At 36.6% G+C, this 26638-nt stretch overlaps 1 protein-coding gene across 11 annotated transcripts in view; it reads left to right on the forward strand.

Moving 5' to 3' along the window:
* The first annotated feature begins 726 nt into the window (after nucleotides 1-726).
* Nucleotides 727-26638, forward strand: part of LOC129922014 (peptidyl-glycine alpha-amidating monooxygenase B-like) — a 72428-nt gene continuing 46516 nt past the window's right edge. Inside the window, exons 1-5 of one of the 11 annotated variants that reach the window (XR_008773957.1) lie at nucleotides 1346-1492; nucleotides 6371-6535; nucleotides 11898-12082; nucleotides 15077-15267; nucleotides 26358-26536. Coding sequence is in view for 4 of the 11 variants with exons in the window: in XM_056005888.1 (XP_055861863.1) it covers nucleotides 1484-1492 (9 nt within the window). In the remaining 7 variants the exon portion in view is untranslated. Of the gene's footprint in view, nucleotides 751-1340; nucleotides 1493-6370; nucleotides 6536-9960; nucleotides 10034-11897; nucleotides 12083-15076; nucleotides 15268-26357; nucleotides 26537-26638 lie in introns of those variants that run through there. The other 10 variants (XR_008773961.1, XR_008773958.1, XR_008773960.1 and 7 more) reach the window with 10 other exon arrangements.

The raw sequence follows: 26638 nt of genomic DNA on the forward strand, positions 1-26638 counted from the left end.
CGAATGTGGAGTTCTTCCCCATACCATAGAAAAGCTTTTTAAAAAGTATTTTCATATTTTGCCTTTTTTATGTTCCTATTCTTGTCCAGATAGTGTATCCAGTACTTCTGAAAGACCTTTTTGTTTCAGGTAATTTGCATTGCTGACGAGGAGCAAGATCACTCAAAAAAATCTATGTGCGTATTCTGAAAACCAATATGTTCATTACAAACTTAAATTCCTGTATCTAAATTTATCTATTTATCTATCACAATGACTTTTTCAATGAAAAATCCTTTTTAAACGAATCATCTGAACATGTTAAAATGTGGGTAAGTTAATAGCGTACACAAATTCTACGTTCAAACTATGTCAGCATATTGATCAATATTTGTTTTATTAGTATTCCTTCTTACTTAGATCGATCTCAAATTACATAATTCGAGATAATTTAAAATTTAGAGCATTTAAAGCGAAGACCAGAAAGTGAGAACTTAAAATTATAAATTTGAATTACAAAAAAGATTACTTCTGCAAGAAGTTTATCTTATTGACGTCTGAAACACAAACATGGCAAGCTATAGAGTCAATATTTAACCATTTGACAACTAGAGTTGCCGGGAGTCGCCGCTACTGGTAGTCAACTAGCCGGAGGAAATTCCAGCTACCCGTCGCCTCAGCGTGGCCCTCCGGAGGAAACGTCTAGTGGTGGAAACTAGATAGTCTAAGTAGCTTACGTGTAGCGAACCAGGCCCGGTCGGGCTTCCCTGGGTGAGCTTTTGTTTTGTTTTTTTCTCTCACTCAGGGGTTGGGATGGAAAAAACGCCCGGAACCCAGTCCAAAAAGTCCGTCAAGCCGTTCCACAAGGGGGCCGTCATCAGTGTCCCGTTAGCTGGAGTGGCGGTCCTTGTACGGAACAGTGGCGGTTACAGTATTAGTATAGGAATATGAGACAAGCTCCCCTCAGTTAGCATTGCTCTCAGCCACTTGTAGCGAGTGGGGCCCAGGAACGGTGCGCTGTGTAGCCTACACGTCACGGTCCGGTCTGGCCCAGTCAATCGATATGGCCGTCTACCGTTGGGAGCCCTCAGACAGGACAGAGGTAAAGAGCCCCACGTCCAGGCCTGGTAGTTAGAAAAAAGCCTTTTTAACCACCAATGGGATAATGGCGCCTACGGCGCCGACGCCCTTCTGGACAACTAGAGCGTGACCTCAATGTCGAAGGCGCCGACTAAAGTCGCCGATTTTGGGTTGTTTCGTTTACGCATGCACTGCTAGTTTTTAAATAAAAATTTATACCTTTACTAACTCTGACCTAGAAGAGCGATAGTGAAGCTATTTTTAGATGTTTATCTAGATCTATATCTCTACAGCATGGAGTTAAGATTTTTTGAAAATTAATTTTTTTTGCTAGCCTTTAAAATGGAACATATTTAGGCTTATGTGTAGGCTTTAAAAGAATAAGATTCTAATGGGAATATTAATGTTTATATGGATATAAATAATGATTGGGGTAAGTACTAAGTACTAGATCTAAGTTTTACTGTTTTAGGTCTCGACTACTTATTTGACTTTAACTTTAGTATTGACTTAGGACTAGGATAGGCTAGGTCTACTCAGGGTCTAGACTAGATCTAGACTAATCTAGAGTTTCTAGAGCCATTTGTATAAATTTGTTGAATTTGTCTCATTTGACAAATTTGAGTTCAGAACGATTTTTTTTAGTAGTGAAAATGAATAATAAAAAAAATTGATGCTATGCAGCTAGATTAGATTTAGACTATAATTTAGAGATGAGTAGATTAGATACTAGATCTAGATCCAGTATTGAATATGTTAGATCTAGTGAAAGTGAAACGGGAGATTGGAAGGCAACTAGATCTAGATTTAAATATGACGTGATATTTTAATGTTTTTGAGCTCTGCAGGCCTATTTATGACTTAAAACATGATGAAAAAATCAGTGAATAATCATCATAATAATTAGATCTAATAATATCATTCAATGATGCTGAATGTGAACCCTAGGTCTATTGTATTTTTTTCTATTATAAAATTAAAAAGAATGTTTTTGACATTTTTGTTAGGTTTTATTAGATCTAATTAGATCTAGTTTTTTCCTGTGAAATTAGTCATAAAATTGATTTTTTTAAAATAACTGATACATCAGAGTTATAGTTATATATCCCTTCTCTAAGCCTGACTTCGGTGATAGATAGTTTCTGACAACTGTTTAGTGGTGAAAGGGTTAATATAGACTAGATCTAAAATATAATAATATATAGATTATAGATCTCTAGAGATAGATTAGATTGATTAGATCTAGATCTATAGAAATCTATACTAAACTGACTAAATGGTATAATACTATTATAATGTGTATAAGTAGATCTACTGACTAGATGACTACATTGTCTAGATCTATAACTAGTTAGTAGTGTAACTATAATTTAATACTATAATAATTTAATAAAGTATAGACTCTATAAGTACTATATATAATATAAAAATATAGTATAAATAATATTAATGGACCTCATTCACCAATTGTAAATAAACACATTTAGCCACGGCATTATATTGTAATATTGATAAAACAAAAAAAAAATATGTATTACGTGACAGCCACTATGGATGGCATACTTTGTATAGTAATAGAGGATATAGATATACGTGGCTAAATGTTGTTTGTTTACAATTAGTGAATAAGGTCCATTAACTATATTATAATTTTATTTAGTATGAAAAAATATAGTATTAAATAGTAGTATTTTAATTAAGTATAGTCTAGTGACTATAGTGATGGTATAGTCAGACAAATAGTATAGACAGATACTCAGATAGTGTGAGATAGTCATACTATTTTAGTATTATAATTAAGTAGTCTAGTGACTAGTCTATAGTGACTATACTCAGACTAATAGTATAGACAGATAGTATGAGATAGTCATAGTATAATTCAAAATAGTTGTTAACATTGACATCCTCAAGGGCTTTGAGTCTTAGATAATTAAAATCTTTCGTGTCGAAGCGACAATAGAAATCATTTAACTCGTTGGCCAATGTTTTTTCGTCTCTTGTAGCAAGATTATTTTTAATTTTGACTTGTGCTCCTGCCATTTTGTTCATGATGCCTCACGCCTGTCATGCCACTTGTATTAATTGAGTCTTCCAGCTTGGTGCGGTAGTTTCTCCTCCCTTCCTCAAGAACGACGTTGAGATTTTGTTGAGCAATTTTCCTTGTCTGTCCATCGCCACTCATAAATGCTCTTTTCTTTTTTATTATTTCCCATTTTATTTTTGCAGTGACCCATGGTTTATTGTTGGGGTATATCTTGATGCTCTTAGTGCTGACACACATGTTTTCGCAGAATTTGATGTAATTTGTCACTGCGTCGACCCATTCTTCCAGATTGGAAGTGGTCTCTTTAAACAAATTCCAGTCAGTGCAGTCTAGACATCCCTGTAGTTTGAGAATATTGTCTTGAGTCCATTCTTGTACGTTTTTTGAATGATTTTTCCTTCTTTAAGTTTTGTAGAGGTAAGTAGGCAGCAGTTGTATTGTTTTGTGGTCCGATGATCCTAGTGGTGGCTTTTCACGAGATGTGAATGCTCCTTTGATGTTACAATAACATAAGTCCAGAGTTCTGTTCTCTCTTGTCGGACATGAATTGTGTTGATAGAAGGTGGGTAGGTCACCCTTCAAGGTGCATTTATTAAAATCACCCAGTATAACTACTGGTGCGTCAGGTGTCCTCGTTTAATGTTAGCGAAAAGGCCTTGGCTATGTTTTATCACGCTCACATCTGCAATATTTTAAGTTTCAATATCACTGCCTGGTATGGCAATCTGAGCATTAAAAATAGGAATAAACTTTATAGAATCCTAAATGCTGCTGGTAAAATCATTGGCAAAAAAACAAACCCCATTTGGGCAGTTGTTTGAGACAAACATCTATAAAAAAGCCATCTATAAAAGATCCTCGAAATAAAGAATCACCCTTTGTGTCAGGATTTTGTGATTTTACCATCACAAAAGAGATACAAGACACCGATAGCAAAGACTAACAGACACAAACTCTCTTTTGTTCCCCTGGCAATCAAATCATTAAATAAGAACAATCTGGTATAAACTTTGTCACATGTAAATTATGAGTGAGTCTGGTGTGTATGTACACTTTGGTTTCTTATAGTTATAATGTTTTTTGTTTGGTGTAATGCACAAATTGTAAGACAAATTTCCTTATGGATAATAAAGATTATTATTATTATTATTATTATGTTAGAAATGAACGAGTAGTCATTCTCTGGCGCTGCCAGGGTCGAGTTTCGCTAAAGAGAAACAAAATTCATCGTAGTCCCTTTAACAGTTTCCACTGAGGAATTTTCTGGTGATGTGGCAGGTCTGCAGCAGTACCGCCTTCTGACAGGCAACGAAGATGTTCCTAGGAATGTTAAGGGCCTTGAAGGTGTCTGTGAGGTCAGTTGTTATTATCCCCTCGGTTGATATAACAATGGGGTATATTGTTATTTTGGACAATTTCCATAGACGCTTAATCTCCAAGCCTAGGTTCCCATATTTTCTTTGTTTTTCTATCTCAGTTTTATTATTATTATTATTATTATTATTATTATTATTATGATAATAATGACTATTGTGATTGTCTAGATCTATAGTAATATATTTTATATAAATAATAATAAATTATAATAGATCTTTTATAAACTAGATCTAGAGTAGTTTATGCTATTTGGACACCTATAGGCCAAAATTTCAAAGTTTGACTTTGACAGCGCATTATTTGACAATGGTTCGACATAGAAAAGAAATAAGTATCAAAATCTTCTTTAGTTTAAGTTTAAGGAGAATAAGGATGACTACTTATATTTGTACCCCTAACCTATATTTGTTATTATATTTAAGGGCAAAGAGGGCGTGTGTTTTCATTTAATGCAGACAAATTTGACCCACATTATTTTATTCCAGAGACCATTTAATTTATTTCAGACAGTCTCTATATAAGTATATTTAGGCATCAATAAACTCTGATTTTAATTCTATATTAACATTAACTAAATTTTTGTTTTTTGTTTATTAAATTAATTTAATAAATTTCTAATACAGATGATCTTTTGTAGTATAGTACAGGTTAGGATAGCCATTCTTGCCTAAATAGCTGAATCCTCTATATTCTCTCTCTATAAATCTATCTAGTAGGTCTAGATCTATGCATTTAACTACATTCAATGTACCAAGCTCACTACAAACATTTGCCCATTTATTCTCTATGAAAAAAACAAACAAACAAATATAATATAAGATCATTAACATTGATGTCCAAAGCTGGCTGTCTGAAATAAATTTTGGTAAAGAAAATCGTAATTTAATTCAAACACCCTACAGATTATTTTTGTTGTATAAAATCAAACAACTTGGCTTATGAATCAAATAAAACAGCTCCAAAAAACAGAATAAGTATTGCCGGACTCATTAGCATAGACTAGACTTAGCCAACCAAAAAAATATTCTCTTAATCCTAGGAAGAGGTAAAGTCTTCCGGGTAACATAGGGAAAAACAAAAACCTGATGTAGACATTTGAAATTCTTTTTTCTTACATAAAAAGACAGCTAAATGGAAGGAAATTGGGTCAGAATCATTGGAAATGGACATGCTAGTTTCATATTAAATATCAAAATAAAGATTTAATGACCACAAAAACAGCTAGTGTCCGAATTCATGTAAATAAATAAACTACTCTCTATATAATTATATTAGATCTATATTACATTATTAGTATATATAGATTCTAGTTTCTAGATCTATCTCTCTCGATATATTTATATCTCTAGATGTAGTATTTGTGGATGGCTGCCTGGTCGTGCGGTTTGTGCACTGGACTGTCGTTTGAATTTATCGATGGTCATGGGTTCAAACCATGCCCACTACCATCCCCCGTCCTCCTGCGGGAGGTCTTCACGTCTGACCGAAACTATGATATCTAGATCTATATGGTGACTATGACTATGAGTAAACTAAGTGACAGTCTACTAGAGTCTAGATCTGAATCTAGATCAAGTATTACAGTTAGACCACGGTATTAGTGACAGTAAGAAAGCCAAAGTGCTGCCTGTAATCATGTATTGTTGCATGATGTAGAATCTTAGTGCATCTAGAAATCCAGTCCATTCCTGTATGATTTATGTATATGATGATCAAGTCATGTATATTTATCACATATGATGTCAAGATGATGAGATTTATCACTACATCTAGATCTTATTTTACCTATTTAATACAAAATAGTTATTTTGAAAGAAATACTTAAGACATCGTAAAATATGAATAGAGCAAATATTTTTTTTTTTTTTTAATGTTGTCATTATTTTTCAGTCATTTTGCAGGAAACACTTTCCATCCATCCATCCCAATGGCACTACAGCCCATGGAGGGCTTTAGCTGGCTTCAACACATCCCTCCATTCAGATCTCTCCTTAGCCGTTTATCTCCGTCACTATCTGTGGGTCTTCATACAATTGATATTATATATATCTCATGGTTAGTACATGTCCTCCACCCTGTTTCATCTTGTATAGCACCATAGATTTTCCTAAGAATTTTTCGTTCCCAAGTATTTAGTATATTTTCGGTTGTATTTGTCAGCATTCAGGTCTCACTTGCATACACTGCTGGTCTTATGGTTTTGTATATTATTTTTTGTTTTTTCTTGATATTGTTTTGTTCTTAAGTAAATGATGGGTGCTATAAAATGCTCTGTTGCCTCCTGCTATTCTTTCCTTTATTTCTGTTTAGTAGGTCATTTTTTAAATCAATTGTACTTCCTAGATATTTGAACGCTTTGACATTTTCAAATTTGTGATTTATAATTTTAATATATGGTCCTATCTTTTTGATTGTCTCTTGTCATTGCGATGTACTTGGGTTTACTGTCATTGACCTCAAGTCCTGCTGGTCGAGATGCTTCTAGCTGTGTGAAAAAACTAGCAATGTCAGAGGTTTCTTTACCCAATAAGGCAATTCATCTGCATAAGCAAGGTATTGTAGAGGTTAGCTGTATATCGTCCCGGTTGGTTGTGGAACCATATTTTCTCTCCTGAAGTATTTGAAAAGTTAGTAATATTTCCCCTCAAGTTTATGTGTTTATTTCTTATAACTCTCCAGTGTCAAATTGAAAAGCATGCAAGTAAGTGAGTCACCTTGTCTTAATCCTCTTTTAATTTTAAATTCCAGTGAGTGTTCTCCTTCTATCATGACTTTAATTTTTGAGTTATTTAAAGTCATATATATATGTATAAGTCTTGTCAGTTTGTTAGGTATTCAAAAATTTTGTAGAGTGTCATATAGATATTTCCATTTGATACTGTCATAGGCCATTTTATAATCTAAATAGAGTTGGTGGATAGGTATGCTGTATTCAAGGCATTTTTCTAGTATACATCTTAGTGTGAAGAAGTGATCAGTTGTGGATCTATCTGATCTGAAATCAGATTAGTAGTCACCTAAGATTTCTTCTGAGTATTTTCCAAGCCTCTTAGTTATAAGACTAGACAGCATCTTATAAGTCACATTTAGTAGAGAGATTCCTCTGTAATTGCAGCACTTTAGCTTGGATCCTTTTTTGTGTATTGGGATTATAAGAGCTGTTTCCCATTCTGTTGGTATTACTTCTTCTTCCCAAATTCTGGATATTAGTCTGTGTATTTGGGAATCTAAGTCTTTTCCTCCATACTTAATTAGTTCTGCTGTAATTTGGTCCTCTCCTGGTGCTTTGTGATTCTTCGTGGTCCTAATTATTTCTGATGTTTCAATGAGTGTTGGTTCTCTAAGGGATCTGGTCCTCCAATGTGACAGTTCATATACTTCATTGTCCCCTCAAAGTATTCAGCCCATTCCACAATCAAAGAATTTAAATAATTCAACCGTTTTACTAGAAATAGTTTTACCTTTCAGCAAAGGAAAATGTCAAAATCTGTTTTCACTTGCTTGCCTGGAAAAATGGGAAAGTTTTGTTTGAAAAGATTTAGCATTCACATACATTTCATGTGCATTACCTCCGAAGAAAAAAAAAGTTTGAGTCTTCCACTCTTCATTAGAAATATTAGTAGCAAGTCATAGTCAATGTCCTTCAAGGAACATAACAATTTCTTCCTTGAAATCCTATATTCTTCTCAATATCTTGTCCATGCTAAGCCAGCGGACACTACTGTGGTACCGAACATTGGAATGTTTTATTTCCAAATCTTCTAGTACTTCTCTGAGTTCGAATCTTTAACTGGATCTTTAAAATATTGCAAATAAGAATTTATGCTACGTTTAGTTTAGGCTTTTTAGAATGATGTGTAGAGACTATTTCTTTCACCTCTTTATCATAACTGATAAGAATCAGAAATTTCAATAATTTATATAGATATTTAAAATTAGTTATTTTTTATATATTTACATTCTTTATATGTATAATCTATGAGCTCACCTAATTTCTGTAGGTATGCGCGGGTCGCATAAAACAGGTGGGCCTCATGTGGCCTGTGGGCCGTAATTTGCACACCTCTGATCTAGTATATCCGATCCATGTCTCTTATCTATGAGTATATGATCTATTTGATTCTGGGTGTTAAATCGAGTGAGATCCAGGTTACCTTGTGAATACTCTCATGTTAAAATTTAGTGTTGCAGATAGACATTCCTTTTCCTGATGCAAAATTCACTAATCTTATGCCATTATTGTTGGACTATTCATGTAAGCTTTCTTTGCCAATTGTTGGTCTGTATGCTGGTTCTTTGCCAATTGTTGGTCTGTATGCTGGTTCTTTGCCAATTGTTGGTCTGTATGCTGGTTCTTTGCCAATTGTTGATCTGTATGCTGGTTCTTTGCCAATTGTTGGTCTGTATGCTGGTTCTTTGCCAATTGTTGGTCTGTATGCTGGTTCTTTTCCAATTTTTGCATTAAAATCTCCTTGGATTTATTTTGATGTCATGCTTTGGTGCTTCATCATAAATTCTTTCCAGTCCATCATAGAAGGCTTCTTTTGTGTTATCATCTGCATCTTCAGTAGGGGTATGGACATTGATGAATAATATGTTGAAGAATTTTCTCAAACGTAGTGAGCAGAGTCTATTACTTACAGGTATAAATCCAATGACATTATCTGCCATTTTCTTTTTACAGCAAAACCTGTACCTAAGTTAATGCTTCCACCACTATAAAATATAGTATACTCCTTAGTTCTGAGAATGTCTTTCCACCTGGTTTCCTGTATGGCCTCAAGAGGTATCCTTTATTTCTTTAACACTTCAGTAAGTTGGGCTAGCGCACCTGCTCTATAAAGGCTTTGCATGTTGCATGTCCTTTTCCAGGCCGAGGCCGTTTTCCTTTGAGATCTGTCCAGGTTTTCTTGTGAGTAGAAGCTTTCATAACAGTATTTGTTTTTTATATAAAGTAGTTAGGGCTGCCCCTTTCAGCCCTCTGGATAGCTGCCTTTATTTTCAGGTAAGGTGCCATAGCCTTTGTGGATCCCTCCACAAATTTCTCACAATTTATTGAATTCGAATTAGAAAAAGCTGAAAAGAAAGAGAGGGATAAACTAGAAACAGATATAGGGGAATAAGAGAAAGAGATGAAAGAGCAGCTCAAGGAGCTCATCAAAAAGAATTAAAAGACTTAGAACTCAAACAAAAAGAAAGTGAGGAATGGATAGAACTAGCAAAAGTAGAAGCAGCCAAAGTAAACCCTAATATATCGACCCACAAACATCTCCAAATTCCATAACTTTAACATCAAAGAGGAAACTCTTGAAAATTACTTGGATCAATTTGAACACATAGCTTCAACCTACACAATGTTTAGTGAAGAAATGGCAAAAGAATAATTATTCTGTTTGAAGAATCCTCTCTCGATATTAATTGGAAAAAAAATATATTTGTTTCGTTTTGTATATTGTAATAATTCTGATTCTCTCTAACAGGCCTTCTGTAAACACTGCTCAACAGAACACATCTAACTCAAGAACTTGACAACAAGAGTTCCAAAATAATGTGGTACTTTAATAACAAACAAATAACATCACAACTACACAATTGGCTATAGGATACACTGACTACAAATGCTTAATAAACTCAAAATTGCCATACTAAGCTCTCTCTCTATCTCATTCTGGACTTGTGACTGCTTCACTCAAGGATTCACTGTCCCTAGACCAACTTCACGGTAGACTGACAGTTTGGTCCCCAAAAAATCACATGGGTCATATTTATGTGTAACATTCATACCAGTACTGTCCCTTGTACACCAACACAGTACGCTGAACTGTTTTACTGGCCTGGGTCACATTTGTCAGGTTATTACACACAGTTAACCCTATCGCATCTTTCAGAAATAACCATTTCTTCAACCAAGCCCAAACTTCTCGCTGGATGGCAGAGGATGAGCTGGGTTAAAACTTGGAACAACATCTAGATGACAGGATGGTTGCCTGGTTGCTGGTCTTAATGGTCCTGAGTTCAAACTCAGCCTGTCATCATCTCCTGCAATCCTTAGGCTTGGAAAAAATACATTTAAAATTCAAATCTGAAGGAATATCAGAAACATGTAAAATACACAGTCAGCCGGATCGATTACCATATGAACAGGCAGGCATCCATCTGTATTTCTAGTATTCAATTCAATATAATATATCAAAAACTAACCCTATAGCACTATTTTTAGGCTATATTTTAGATTCTGTAGAACAGAATATATATTACACAGCACTATATCTAGGCTACAAAGCACATATTGCAAAGCACAATAATTAAACTCAAAAACATTTAATAAATGAGTTGCCTATCTCTTTAAATAAGTCTCTAGTGTCTCACATTAATGTGATCTCTAATAACACAGCAAAATCTAATCTGTTTTTTTTTAACTATCACTCAAGAGGATGCTACATATGATGTCATCTGTATTTTGTTGATGTTGCAGTTCCTTTATCACTGCATCTCTTTATGTAAATTTTCAGATTCATTTAGTTTTATTTTGTGTACAATTGCTCATGCAGAGCTATAGCGAGTATCACAAACTTGTTTGACTATTTGCTTCAGAACAAGTTTATTAGAAGAGTCCACTTTCTTCTAGACACATTACATAAGCAACAATGTTTTCATTAGCTTTTTCACATTTGACATTAAGAACTCTAGCAATTGTTATTATTATTCATATTGTCAGATTTAGATCAATAATATGTCTAATCTGGGTCTGTCGAGTTTGTGTTGATCAGAAGATTGATTGTTTCTGTACACATAGTATTACTCTTATTAACAGACTTTCAGATCTTGACATATGTTGGGAAGCATGGTCCAGAGGCTAAGTACGTTTGTGTTGGCTACCTATTAAGTGGGCTCGAGGTTCGACACCCAACTTAGCAAAGCACCTAAAGGCATCACGGAAAACCTTCTCTCAGATACCCCCTCCCCTCCACTGGTCCACAAATGAGATTGGAACATAGCGCTCTGAGCATGCTATAAGCATGAAAGTAGCGCTATATAAAAGCTATTATTATTATTATTGATTATAATATATATGTATATTCCAAAGAACAATAATAAATAAATCTCTGTGTGTGTGTGTCTATGTGCTATGTAGCCTAGACTAGATATAGTGCTGTGTAAAATGTAATATAGCTTAAATATTGTTTTTATCAGAATCTAAAATATAGCCTCTAGAAATTGTGCTGTAGAGTTAGTTTTTGACAGAGTGTGAGTTAAATTGAATAAATAATTAGTTATAATTAAGTGACCATGTATTCTCTGACCCAGTTTCTTGAGTTAATAGCTTGCCTTATTTTCTTTGTCAGTAATAAACATAAAATATACATAGGTTTACATGAGTTAACTTAAGTTTTCTTTTTGATTTCCTTCCTTCAAGTATCTGCACTATTCAACACATTCAGAGAGGAAGCAGCAGCTCAAACTTCAACATTTTTGAGTCTTTCAATTTTGCTGTTGTCACGTTCTCCACTGTTGGCTATGGAGATGTTTCCTCTGACATTTGGCTGGGCTGACTCTTAATGATTCTAACCATTTCCCTGGCATGTTTTTATACCTAGCCAGGTAATCATACTCAAGTCTCATAATCTAGTCTAAGTATTTTTAGGATTAGTTCATAATCTAGCTAAGTATTTTTACAGTTATTTCATAATTTTGCTATGTTATTTTATAGTTCCCCTTTCAGACCTTGTGATCTATTGGGAAGATCATGTAAATGTCATCTGTCGCTGTAGCCCATAGTTAATGAGGGTGATATGTGGCCAGCATAATGACCTACCGATTTTACTTTTCCACAACTAATGTCAGGTACCCATTAGAACTGGATGGAATCATAAGTGCCATATGATCCCAAAATAAAAATCCCAGTCTTCACCAGGATTTGAACCCAGAACTTCCCCTGGTTCGGAAGCCACTCATCCACCATGTCTCAATGTAATGTTATATAGTTGGGCATTATCAAATAAATAATCTTAATGTATTTCATAATCTTATTAATCAATCATATACATATTTCATTATGAAGCTAAGTTAATAATATTTTGTAATGTCTCTTAGTTATACCTTGTTCTTTAACTATACACAAATAATCTAGAAAGGTACACATGGGCATGTATTTGACTTGACCTTTTGACATTATAAATATTTATTTTCATCAGTATTTAAAACTAATCTTTGCCTTTAGATGTGGGATCTAGAGGCTAAGTATGCTTGAGATTGGCAGCACGGAAAACCTTCTCCCAGATAACTACCCCCTACTGGTCCACAAATGAGATTGAGCCAAAGCGCTCTGAGCATGCTATATGCATGAAAGTTGCACTATATAAAAGCAATAAATTAATTAATTAATTAGTTGAAAAATTTGATTTTAGTTATCAAAAAAAGTGTTTCTTTTAAAGTTTTTTTTTATGTTCCTTGAAAAATGAAGTTTATGTAGTAATCCAAACCTCCTCTAGGGTGGTGGGGATCCCAGAGTGCATAACATATGACCAGGGAACCATGTAATAAAAATTAGTTACAAACATACCTGGGAGCATGGGTGCTGAGTCGTAAAATGCTTGGCTTCCAAACTGAGGGATCTTGAGTTCAAATACAGGTGAAGACTGTGTTTTGAACTTCTGGAATCAAGGATGCCTTAGAGTCCACTAAACTCTAATGCCTACCTCATATGGGTTGCCTGAATCAGCAAGGGAAACCAATGACTTAGCAGAGTAATTCACTGATTGACTTGCACGACTAGATTGACATAAGAATTGCAAAGTAATTATCTTGTCTTTTGATGGAACATATATATATATATATAAGCCCTTCGAAGTATCAAACGGGGTAAAACAAGGCTGTGTCCTATCACCTACACTGTTCAGTATCATGTTCTCCGCTATGCTGACAGATGCATTCACAAATAGAGAAAATAACGGGATAAATATATCATACAGATTTGATGGTGGCCTATTCAACCCGAGGTGGCTTAAAGCAAAATCAAAAACAAATGCAGCAGTAATCAGAGACTTGCTATTTGCTGATGACTGTGCCCTAAATACCTGCTCTGAAAACGATCTGCAGAGCATCGTCAGTGACTTCTCAAGAGCATGCTCAGACTTCGGCCTTACCATCAATACGAACAAGACTGAAGTCTTATATCTACCTGCTCCTGGGAAAGCCTACTTGGATCCAAGCGTCACTATAAATGGACAGGATATAAACGCAGTGGACAAATTCACATATCTTGGCAGCACACTCTCCAGGAATGGAAAAATCGATAGTGAAATCGATCTGCGTATCGCCAAGGCCAGTGCATCCTATGGCTGTCTAAAACTGTCTGGAGCAGACGTGGCATCACCACAAACACAAAGCTAGGGGTCTATAGAGCCGTCATCCTCCCTACATTGGCCTCAGAAACATGGACAGTGTACAGTAAACATGCAAAGAAACTGAACCACTTCCACATGACATCTCTGAGAAAAATACTAAATGTCAAATAGCAAGACAAAATACCAGATACAGAAGTTCTTCGAAGAGTGTGTCTGCAAAGCATCCACACAATCCTGATGCAGTCCCAGCTGCGATGGGCAGGTCACATTAACAGAATGGAAGACCACCGCATCCCTAAACGACTCTTGTATGGCCAACTAAGTGAAGGAAAGCGCTTTCAAGGTGGTCAAAGAAAGCGCTTCAGGGACACCCTCAAAGCTTCTCTGAAGGCGTTCAGCATAGACCCAGGCACCTGGGAGACAGAGGCACATGACAGAGCATCATGGCGTCGTGCTGTGAAAACCTGGCGCACAGGTTGCTGAGAAAAAAAGAACAACGCTGGCAGAAGAAAAACGCCAGAAAAGAAAAGCAAGGCAAACGACACTAGCTCCAGCTGGAATAACCTGCCCAGTGTGCGTCCGAATATTCTGGGCTCACATAGGTCTCACCAGCCACATGAGGAGGCATAAAACCCCAGTGCAAAGCCCTCAGCCCCCTGGATGACAAAGTGGTCATCATCGAACCACGATGGACGAACTATATGTTATATATATATTTATATATATAATATGAGTGTTTCTCCAGTACTGCTGACAAAAAGTGTCACTTTAGGCCAAAAATTAAAGTGGAAGGTTTTGGTTTTATTTTAAGTGTATTCACATCTTTACTCATTGTACTTTAAGAATTTATCAATAAAAAATGAATAGGAATACATACATTTCCTCAGCAGTGCTGGCAAAAGGGGGTATCCACCTAATTCTAATGGGTACCTGAAATAAGTTGGTCATTTTGCTGGCCACATGACACCCTTGTTAACCATTACCACATAAACAGAAGAGCTTTATATCATCTCTCATAGATTGCAAGTACCTATCTCCTAAACTTCACTTTTGAGATCTGAGTTTAAAGCAATAAGAAACAGTTGTAATAAATATAGTTTGTTAAGATGTTGACCATTTGTCTATATTTCAAAAGAAATTGAACTGAAAACTTGATTAGTTGTAAAGAAAAAATTTAACCCAAGAAACTTAAAAATGTTCAATTCAGCTATCAGAATGCTTAACCTTATATACCTTTTTTTTTTTCAAGAATAGAGATGTAATTCTGCTGTGTCCCCGTGAGTTGGAAACCAGAAAGCAAGTCTTCTAATAGAGGTCTGATAGAGTCATGTACATCAAGGGATCAGCACTAAAAGATGTGGACCTGATGTGGTGTCAAGCTGATGAAGCTTTTGCTTTCTTCTTTTGGCTGTTCGTTTAACACAAGACAAAGTACAGACTGTAAGATTTTTTTCCATTTTATGTTAGATTTTTGTTTTAAATTTCTTTTTAAGATTGACTTCATGTTTCTTCACTCAACCTCATGTAAGTACGACTGTCTAAAACTTTGATTCCATGAGTGGTACTCAGACATTGGTCTTTGAATGAAGCTTGCAATAATCTCCTGGTTAACTGAAAACACAGATTGCAGTCTCACTTCGAAACTGAATGATGCATATATATATTGCATATATAAAGACTGTTTCTGGGGTTACTGGTTATTGCCCTGCTTGTTACAGTCCCTCATTGTGTTTATATAATTCACTAATTTCTCTTATAAAAATGTGGACCCTAGTGCTTCACATATGCTATATGTATGCATTGTTCATTGTTTCAGCATTTAGCATCACGTTGAAACTGGCAACAAAAAAATAACTAAGAATTAAAGAAGCAAATTTGTTCAACCTATTACCCCACAATATTTTTCTTTCTCTCTTTCTTCCACTTCTATTGAACATGCCAAATATTAAAAAAAACTCTTTGGTGTTTAAAACAAGAAACACTGTTTTTGTGACTGTTCTAAAGCCTGAGCTGGATTATGTACATTAAATAAAAATAAAATTCATCAAGATTTTCTAGTTTGTATGAGACTTCATTGAGTTACTGAAATTTTTTCAATTTTATGCTCCAGGCTAGTGGCAAGAGCACTAAATTATTTATGTAACTACACTTGAACCACTGAGACATGATCTGACACCATTCTCTCTTTTTACTTAGAAATATAATAAACACAATAGTGAATTAATAAAGGAAATTTCACAGAAGTTAATTCATCGCAGACAGAACCAATTTCCACAAAATAACCAAGACTGTATGGCAGCGTAGAACAGCTAAAAAGTAAACAGCACATTTTTTTCTATGGGACAGGTTGTGGTGACTAAGTGGTAAAGCACTTGGCTTTCAAACTGAGGGGTCTCGAGTTTGAATCCGAGTGATGACTGGGTTTTTAATTTCAGGATTTTAAGGGCGCTCCTGAGTCAACAAAACTGTAATGGGTACCTGGAAATAGTTGGGGAAATGTAAAGGCCATTGGTCATTGTGCTGGCCACATGATACCCTCATTAACTGTGGGCCACAGAAACAGATGACCTATACATCATCTGTCTTATAGATCACAAGGTCTAAATGAGGAAAAGTGGGCAGCTAAAGAGCTTAAAGCTCAGCAACAAAAATGTGGCTAGAAGAAGAATGAATTAAAGCTCTCAATTTATAAGGTTACATCCTGACAAGTTGATTTTATAAAGAAACAATGTTGTAATACAGAAATATAAGATCACAATATAGTTTCTCAATACATTGAGCCTCTAATAAGAAAGAAATGTAACAAGCAAAATTAAAAATAAACAAAGCTTATTAAATAGCTGCACATTTACAGGCACATATCTCAATACTGTTAGTTCTATTTCACTTTTCACATTCTTCTTCTTCTAGCCAGCTTTATTGCTGCTGAGCTGTGAGCTCTTTTGCAGACTTTGCCAAGGAAAAAAAGTGTGCTGTTGGTTATGTTGGGCTGTAGTGGAAGTAGGGTCTGCCTTAGGTGGATTAGGGAGGGGCATTCAAAGAGGATATGGTTTACGGTTTCAAAGGGGTTGGCGCAGTGTCTGCAAAGGGGTAGTTGTGTGGAGTTTATTTTTTCAGGTGGTAATTTAATAGTGGTGTGTGTCCTGTTCTTAGTTGGAAGATTGTAGGTTGTTCTTTGCGGGGAGGAAGTTAATACTGTCCAGTTTGTTAGGCGTAGTCATTTCTCTGTACATGGCTCTGCCTGTGTTTCCTGATGCCCATTGGTTGAGCCACTCCTCTTTGTGATTGTTGACTAACATTGACCTTAGGGTGAGGTAGTTAACAGGTCTATCTGGTTGTTCCATAGATGAACCTGCCTTTGATAGCTTATCTGCCTTTTCATTTCCCATGATGCCAATGTGTCCAGGGATCCACTGTAGTGTGATATTGATATTTAATTTTGATATCATCTGGTCGATTATCACAATGAGTGTTGTCAACTCTCTTGGGCTGTTTGAGGTGCTGCTGTTAAGTGCTTGCAGAGTAGATTGGGAGTCTGTAAAGACAACAATATCTGATGGTGGTTGCACTCCTTCATATAATTTGTTTTCCACTGTCTGAAGTGCTATGGTAATTGCCTCAATTTTGGCTTGGAAGTTTGAGCAGTAATCGCCACAGGGTGCGCTTATCTCAAAGTGTTTATTTTTAGGGAAGACCAGGAAGGCACCAAGACCAGCATTGATGGTAGCTTTGAAAGCCGATCCGTCTGTATAAATATGGAAAGCTGTTTTTTGATAGCTTTCGATTGTTTCAAGCGTGCCTACTTTGAGCTCCAGTGGATTTGATTCTTTTGTTAAGGTGTTATTTAGTAAATGTGTTTTGATGGTTGGTTGTTTGTAGTTTAGTCCGGGTGTAATGTTTGAAAACCTGGTAATTTTTTCTCTGTTATTGGGTATGTGGTGTTTTAGGGCTAGTTCGTCAGTAAGTTGGATCAGAGTCCTTTGCTTTTTTTTGGTTGTTTTTCCTATATTTCCTCCAACCTTCTGTATCTCTCAATAGCTTCTAATGCTGCTCTGTTGCGCCTTAACTTAAGAGGTTCAATATTGGAGTCTATTTCACAGACTGCTGTGGGAGTAGTTCTCATACCTCCACTAATTAGCCGCAAGGCTTGGTTTTGGATTGTATCTAATGATGATTGATAGGTTTTGTTGGCAGCTACTTGTATGGAGAGACAGTTATCCATTACAGATCTGACATATCCAGTGTATAACTGTCTTAAGGTTTTCTTTTCAGCTCACCAGGATGTTCCTGCTAGGTGTTTTATTATGTTTAATCTTTGTGATGCCTTTTCTTTTAAATCTGACATAAAGTGTTTTAGAGACAGTCTTTGGTCTAGTTTTACACCAAGATATGTTGGATTTTCTTCTATGTTTGTAAAATGTTTTACATGTTTCGGATGTTCCTTCAGAGTTGAAGATAATTACTTCCTAGTCCAAACCTCCCGCAGGACGACGGGGGATGGGAGCGGGCAGGGTTTGAACCCGGGACCATCGATAAATCTGAACGACAGTCCAGCGTGCAAACCGCACGACCAGGCAGCCATCCTTCTTTATTTATTAGCTGAGAGTCTATTTTTAGGATGTAGTTTCTTTTTGCTGTTTTGTTGCTGTGGCTAAAGATTGAATAAACTGACTTTTCTTTGTTTATTTCCATTTTCCATAATTTTGAATATGTGGAGATAGTTGTGAGGGCTCTATTTAGTTTGGATCTAGTCAGCACTGGATATTTCTCTGTAGTCCAAATTAAAAGGTCAGAAAGAGAGTGCAGCTAAGGGCTGAACCTTGTGGTAGTCCTTCTTCCAAACTTTTTTTACTAGAGATGACACCTTCGATTCTGGTTTGGATGGTTCTGTTTTTTAAGAATGCCCTGATCCAGCTGTACATTTTTCCATGGATGCCCATTTTTTTCATCTTCAAAAATAGACCTTTTCTCTACACTCTATCATAGGCTTGCTGCAAATCTATAAACACTGCTGTAGTGTGCTTGTTTTCATGAAACCCTTCTACTGTGTCCTGGATAAAACGAAAGAGGTGGTCTTCTGTTCTACTTGCTTTCCTGAAGCCAGCTTGTGCATTGTGGAGTGAGCAAGTACTTTCTAGCCACCAATAAAGTCGGTTATTGATCATTTTTTCTGCCATTTTGCCAATATTGGATGTTAGAGATATTGGTCTATAACTTTTTGAGTCTCCAGGTGGTTTATTTTTCTTTAAAATGGGTATTATGTTTGCAGTTCTCCATTCCTGTGGTATGTCTCCAGTTTTCCATGTATGGTTGATAAAGTTAAGTATACAGTTTTGGGCCTGTGGTCCTAGTCCCCGAATCATTTCATTTGTTATTTTATCGGGTCCAGGGGATTTTCTTGACTTGAGGCTTTTTAGGGCAGTATTGAGCTCATGTAGAGTGAAGGGAGTGTCAAAGATCTGACAGTTGACTGTTGGAGCTTTTTCTTCTTTCTTTAAGATATTACTGAAGGCCTGGTCCAGTTGTTTTCTTGGCTTTGACTTGTTAATGCTGGCAAAATATTTATTGAAGGTTTCAGCCTTTTTAAGGTTTTCTGTTATTATGTTGTCAGTGCCTTTTATAGGTTGGGGGTTTGTTATTTGTTTCTTTCCTGTTAACCGGTGCAGAAGGGTCCAGGCCTTTCGACCATCCTTGTTTAGATCTAGTTGTTCGCATGTTGTGATCCACTTTTTCTTTTTTTCTGTTTTAATTTTGTATCTTATAAGCCCTGTCAATTTGTTGTATGTTGTCTTGTTCTCTCTAGTAGGTTTTTTTTCTATAGTCTTCCTGGCCATGTTTCTTTCTTTTACTAATTTATCTAATTCAGGTGTCCAAAAAGGTTTGTATTTCTTAACTTGGCCTCGAGGGATGTGTTTTTTTGCTGCTTGTAAGATGTTGGAGACTATAGTTGTGTAGGTTGATTTGACGTCTGTGTCAATTATGCTTGATAGTCTTGTGTCTGTTTCTTGTGAAAAAGCTGCCCAGTTAGCTTTTTTATAGTTCCATCTAGTTGTTTTGTTGGATTGGTATCTACCTGGCGTTCCAATATTGAGGAGTATAGGCCTGTGGTCACTACCTATGTCTTCAAGCACTTTTATTTTAGAAGAGTCGGTAATGTCTGTAGAGATAAAAGTTAGGTCAGGTCTGCTAGTTGTGTTGTGTGCTCTGTGGAGGAAAGTTGGAGGTAAAGTTTTGTTTTGCAGAAGTTGTAGGTTAGAGGCATTTGTTACATCCTATATTTCTTTGCCACGCTTGTTGTAGTGTGGATAGCCTAGGGAAGGTGTGTGTGCATTGACGTCGCCAGCTATTATTGTCCTTGTGTAGTGTGGTAGTTGTATGTCTATTTCTGCTGTTGATGATGGTGGGCAATAGTAGTTTTTGATGGTGTACTTTGTTCCTCCTCTCCATAGAAGTATTTCCTGCATGTCGATATCTGTAGTGTTCTGTATTTGTTTTACTGTGGCTTGTGTGTCGTTTCTTATGAGGGTCATAATTCCCTGGCATTTGGTGCAAAGGCATCTGTACTGTGTGTAGCCTGTGATGTTTATTTTTTTCTTGGGCAGTAGTGTTTCTTGCAATAGCGCTATGTGTATATCATGCTTCTTGTGTATGTGTTGGAGTTCTGTTGTCTTGTTTTGTAGGCCTAAGATGTTGAGTTGCAAAAGGTTTAGGTGTTTGCTGCTAGTCTGTTTTTTATTTCCAGAAGCTGACTTATCACAGGCACACGCTAGTCATCAACATTTAGTTTGTTCTATTCTGCTAGACATAGACCACTGTCTTTTAGGTCTTGTTGCTTAGTTTAGCTTGAATTTTCCATTGTCCTCACTCTATGTCTCTCTTGTTTTTTCCTTCTGTCCCTCTTTCTTTCACTATTCTTGTCTAGGTCAGTTTATTGTTCTCATTCTAAGTATGCAAGTAACATAAAAAAAAGTTAAAAAAAAAAAAGACAATTCCTCCTTTATGAAGCTGACAACTTTTTGTAAGAATGATTACTTTGCTCGTAACTCTTAATAACTAATTCTTCTTCTTCTTCTTCATTGTTCTCATTGTTATGTTGGAGTGTTCATATGACTAGACCAATACATGAGATGAACTGCGCAGTGGTTTCCAAATCAGGGAGCTCTCCATATAGTTTTCTTTCTATTGGGGTGATTTGGGGCCAATGTCTTATATGGGCCTCTTGGTAAAGAGAGCAGTTTTGGAGGACGTGGTCGGCATTCTCTGGTGATACTCCACATGGGCAGATTTCACTGGCTCCAATTTTGAGCTTCCGGTGCATGTGTTGTCGCATTCTGTTGTGTCCGGTCCTGAGAAAGATTAGACGTTGGTCTTGTCGGGATAGCTTATAGTAAGCTTCATCTTTCTTGTGATTTGGATGAGAGCTCGTCCATTTCTCATTTATTTTGTTTACAATTAATTTCTTCATTTCTTCTGGATAAAGTGCAGAGTTTATTTGAGAGTTAGTTCTCCCACTCTTGGCGAGTGTGTCAGCCTTCTCATTTCCTTCTAGTTGTATATGGGCTGGTATCCATTGAATAACAGTTTTTTTGCTGTTGTTGTTGAGCTTTGTAAGTGCTGTTCTGAGGTTTTTAATATAAGAGGAATCAGAGTTTTGCAAGCTTTGGAGGGTTGTTTTTGCATCGGTTAGCAAGACAATTTGACTGTGAGGGGAACTTGGATGATTTGCTAGCATGGTAGCAGCTAGTGCTTCCCTTTCTGCTCTGTGACTGTCAGAGAGCTTTCCAGTTGCAATGGAATTTTCTAGTTTTCCTCCATCTGGCCATTCGATAAGTATTCCAGCTCCTCCATTTGTGGTGGCTTTATGGGATGAGCCATCCGTGTAAACTCTGATCCACTGATTGCTAGGGTAATTGGTATGTAGAAAACAGTTCTTTATTTCCTCTGTTGGTCTGTAATCAGATTTTCTTTTTATGTTTTCAATATGGTCCCTTATAGTAGGAAGAGGGCTTTCATCCCAGGGTGGAGATTCATTATAGTGTATCCAGGATTCCAGAGTAATTTTTTCAAGTTGATGTTTCTTTTTTAGGTTTAGAGATTCCTGTATGAAATTGTTCCTTTTGAGACGTTTTTTTGTGCCAGTTTTATGTATTTTTGTTCTGAGTGGGTGTCTCTCCAAGGTTTCCAATTTAGTGAATTGGGAAAGGATTTTTATTTCTCTTCTTTCATCCAGAGAGATCAGGGCAGCGGTTTCCTCCATAGCTCTTATGGGTGTTGTTTTGATTGCTCCTGTCATTATCCTTTGACCAATATTTTGAACCTTGTCTATTTTTCTTAGGTTGGTTTGGGCTGCTGAGCACCATGCTGTGGCACCATATTCTAGTACATGTCTTACATAACTGGTATAGGTCTTTTTCAGGATGTTGTGATTAGCTCCCCAATCTGTGCCAGCTAATTTTTTCAAGAGGGATAGTCTCCGGATGCCTTTACTCTGTGTTTTATCTATTTGGTTTTTCCAGGTTAGTCTCGGGTCATAGGTGACTGCAAGATATGTAGGGCTGTCATTTTTTTCTAAAGCTTCCTTATCTAATGTTAATTTTATTGTTTGTTGTTTTGTTGACAGTGAGAATATGGTATATGTTGTCTTTTTTGTGTTAATGGACATGCCCCAGTCTTTGGACCAATTATTGAGTTTATCGAGAGCATCCTGTAATCGAAATTTCGATGTTCCTACATATTCTTCTGTGCTAATTAAGGCAAGGTCATCTGCATACATGCTGCTTTTAACTTTTCTTGGTAGGTTTTGATTTAGATTGTTTATGAATATTAGGAACAGTGTTGGGGATAGGACTCCTCCTTGGGGGATGCCATTTTTTATACCCACTGTGTGGCTTCTTTGTCCTTGCATGCAAACTAAAATTTTTCTATTATTTAGATATTCCTTTATCCAGTTGTACATTCTGTGGGATATGTGATGCTGGATTAGCTTGAGCAAGAGACCTTGTTCCCAGACTTTGTCAAATGCTTTTTCTAAGTCAACCCACACAATTGTTGTTGGTTTCTTTTCTTGAAAGCCGTCTTCTATTTCTTGTGTGATGAAGGCGATTTGATCTTCTGTTGATCTGCCTTTTCTAAAGCCAGCCTGGGCTTCAGTGAGTAGGTTATTTGACTCAAGGTTCCATGTCAGCCTTCTATTTATCACTCTTTCCATCAGTTTGCAAGTACAGCTAGTGAGGCTGATGGGACAGTAGCTATCCAGTTTATTTCTTGGTTTGCCGTGCTTTAGTATAGGTATCATAATGGCTTTTTTCCAGATGTTTGGAATTCTGCCAGATTTCCAGCTAGCATTGAATATTTGTAGCAGTTTTCTTTTGGCTTGAGGACCCAAGTTAAGAAGCATGTCATTAGATATTTTGTCTGGGCTCGGGGCTTGTTTTTGTTTGAGGACTTTTAGGGATTCATCTAGTTCCTTCATTTTAAGATTAGTGGTCATTCCCAAGGAGTAAGCTGGATTGTTTTCTTTAATTTTATCTTGTATTTCTGAGCTTACATCTTTATTTCTACTTTCATTAATTTGTATTTGTCCTACGCTTTGGAAAAACTTAATGAATTCATTTGCTGCTTCTTGGCCTTTCAGGGGTTTGTTGTCCTTTTCTATTACTATAGGAGTTGTTCTGTTTTCTTCCTGGTTGAGACATTTGGCTATACGCCAGAGTTTGTGGCCGTCTCTATCTACGTTTAGTTGTTCTGTTTTTTCATGCCAACTTTTCCTCATGGCGGAAAGGTAATTTTTCCTGAAAACTGCGTTAGCTGCTTTTAGATTTATGTTATTTTCTATACAAGGGTTATTTTCTACTGTGTTTCTGGCTTCAATAGTGGCAGTGTGGAGTTGTTGAAGGTGATCAGACCAGTTGGGGATATAATCTTTTCTTGCTCCTCTGGGAATTGATTCCTTAGCTGCTAGGAGGATTGCTTTGGAGAAAGCTAAGAATGACTTATTAACCTGATTTGATTTGCAGTTTATTGAAGTTGTGTATAGGTCTGTGAGCTTTGAGAATAGGTGCCAGTTGGGGATGGTGGAGTTTTCTGATATTTTGAAGAAGGTATCGATACTGATCAATATGGGTCTGTGGTCACTGGTGGCTAGCTGGTCTGCAACTTCTCTTGTGCACTTTTTGGATAAGTTGTCAGTTGCAAAGGCTAGATCTGGAGTGGTTGATGTTAGCCAGGCTCTTAAGAAAAAAGTTGGTTTATCCTCAGGTTTATTAAGCAAGATAAGTCTGTTCTCTGCTTGCCATTCTTCAATTTCTTCTCCCCTGGCATTTAGGTCTGGGTATCCCCAGCTCTGAGAGTGACTATTCATATCTCCTAAGATTAGACAGTCTTCTTGGTCAGGTATTTGTATGTGGTCAATCTCTATTTCCTTGTCTGGTGGAAAGTAGCAGTTAAATAGATTAATATTTCTATCTGGGAGAATTAGCTTAGTTCCCATTATTTCTGATTCTGAGGAGTTGGGCATAGTTATGTCTGTGGTAGGGATGTCATTTTTAATGAGGGTTTGGATTCCTCCTTTGGGTCTGATTTCTCTATCTTGTCTGATGCAGGTGTAGCCTCTAATGGAGAAAAGAAGATTACTGTTCAAATGAGTTTCTTGGATGCAAGCTACATCAATTTCTTTCTCATGCAGAAATATTTTTAGAGCTTCTTTTTTCTTTTGGATGCCCTCTGCGTTCCATTTAAGATTTTTAGACTTTTGGTCTTGGAGTGTTGGCCAGTAGTATTTACTTTCTTGTCCCTGCTCCTTCGAGGCGGAGAGCCCGGCCCCCTACCTGCGCAGTGGGATTCCACAGGCAGGACGCCACATCCATTAGAATGGTTACTGAACTCCAACATAGATGAGGTTGCGTGTCAATGTGTTATGCGCCAGGAGGCCCATTGACTCCAACTTCAGCCTGCTTTTCTTTCTGGGTGTGCTCCCATAGCCTTTGATCATCCAAGATCATCTGCAAGGCAGCGGGTGTTTATTTTTGGAGTTTTCTCTCCTAGATGAACTGCTATCCCTAGCTAACGAGTTTCATCTACCCGGGTTTAGAGTTAGAGCGCCCTATACTCGCTTTTTGCAATCATTTCCATGGATTTCTGAGATGTTTTTAGTAAATATTCTAACCACTGGAATGCTTCATCTCATCCTCCATGACTGCAAACCAGTTGGTCCGCGGCTGTTTATTTGCTATTCACAGCTAACCCTTATATCTAAGGGTCTTTCCTCTATCCGCCACCTGGAGACACGCTTGGTAGAAGGTGGTAACTCCCCCAAGTTAATAACTAATGAGTTTTGGGGCTAGTGTCTTGATTGGGCCTCTTGATAAAGTATGCAGTTTTGAAGGACATGATCAGCATTCTCTGGTGATACTCCACATGGGCAGATTTTGATAGTTCCAATTTTTAGCTTCTGAAACATATGTTGTCTCATTCTGTTGTGTCTGATTCTGAGGTGAAAGACTAGACGTTGATATTTTTGGAATAGGCATTGTCTTTCTTGTGACTCAGATGAGTCTATTTCTTGTTTATTCTATTCACTCTGACCTAAACAAATCCTGGTTAAGCCCAAGTATTAATCTAGAGTGTATAAAATTCTAGCTTGATGATGCAGATCCAGACATGGCAACATTAAAAGACAGTAGTCCAGACTACAGTACTGTGATATATGTTATGCGCTTCCGCGGTGATGAGTAATTGAACTATAAACAAACTCAAAGGCTGCATACATTTTGAAATAAAATTCCAAGTTTGAATTCAACCAATGAAATATTTTCAAACCTACATTATATAAAAATTAGCTTAACCAATATTCTTTATGACTATTCAAAGTCAAAGTTACTATATATAGCATTAGTCATTTATTAATTGAAAGGGGCACTTATTTTTCCTTCTAAATTCCTTATTTTTGTAGTTTTAATATACTTAACTCTCTCTGGAGGTGGCATCAAGGTTGTTCTACTGGAGATGGGATGACTTATTTATTGTTCCCCCCTTTTAGACCTTGTGATCTATAGGGCAGATGATGATTAAAGAGCAGGATGTCATGTGACCAGCACCAACCGCCTCTACTTTTCCTAACTGAAGTCAGGTACCCATCAGAGTTGTGTGGACTCATGAGTGCCCGAAATTCTAACTCCCAGTCTTCACTGGGATTCAAACCCAGGACCCTAGTGCTTATGAACTCAACCACCGCGCGTCATCAATTCTTCCGTCCTTGTGGTTATGCAAATCATTTATATCGATGTTTCATTAATTTGACTAACTATGCCTACAGTTTCCCTAGCTAGCTATTTAACCTGTTACTGATGTAGGTGACATTTGATCAACATAATGATCCGTCTTTAATTTCTTCAACAAAAAAATACTCAAAGGGAATCCTGAGATTAGGAAATTTTCTTATTCAAATTTAAAAAACAACAACTCTAGGTCCATGGCTGTTATCTGTCATGCCTGAATATATTTTATAAAATCCCTGAACTTTTTATCCCCAGATTCTAGTGAAGAAAGCTACTGTCAGGAAGTACCAGATGTATGGTCACCTGTACGAAGTCTTATGTCGACAGGTAGGCAAGTACCATTTGCTATCTACAGAACCCAGTCAGTGGACAACCTAGAGGTATATGATTCAAGTTCTTCTGGACATAAAGCTGACCACAACAGTTAAACACAGGTAAATATCAAATTAATAATTATAAATTATTGTCATCAGATTTAAAGATTGCTAAAAGAATCAACACATAGACAAGAAAATAAAAAAGAATCGGATCAATTT

This window comes from Biomphalaria glabrata, chromosome 12 (assembly GCF_947242115.1).
Source record: "Biomphalaria glabrata chromosome 12, xgBioGlab47.1, whole genome shotgun sequence".
In the NCBI taxonomy this organism is placed as follows: Eukaryota; Metazoa; Mollusca; class Gastropoda; family Planorbidae; genus Biomphalaria; species Biomphalaria glabrata.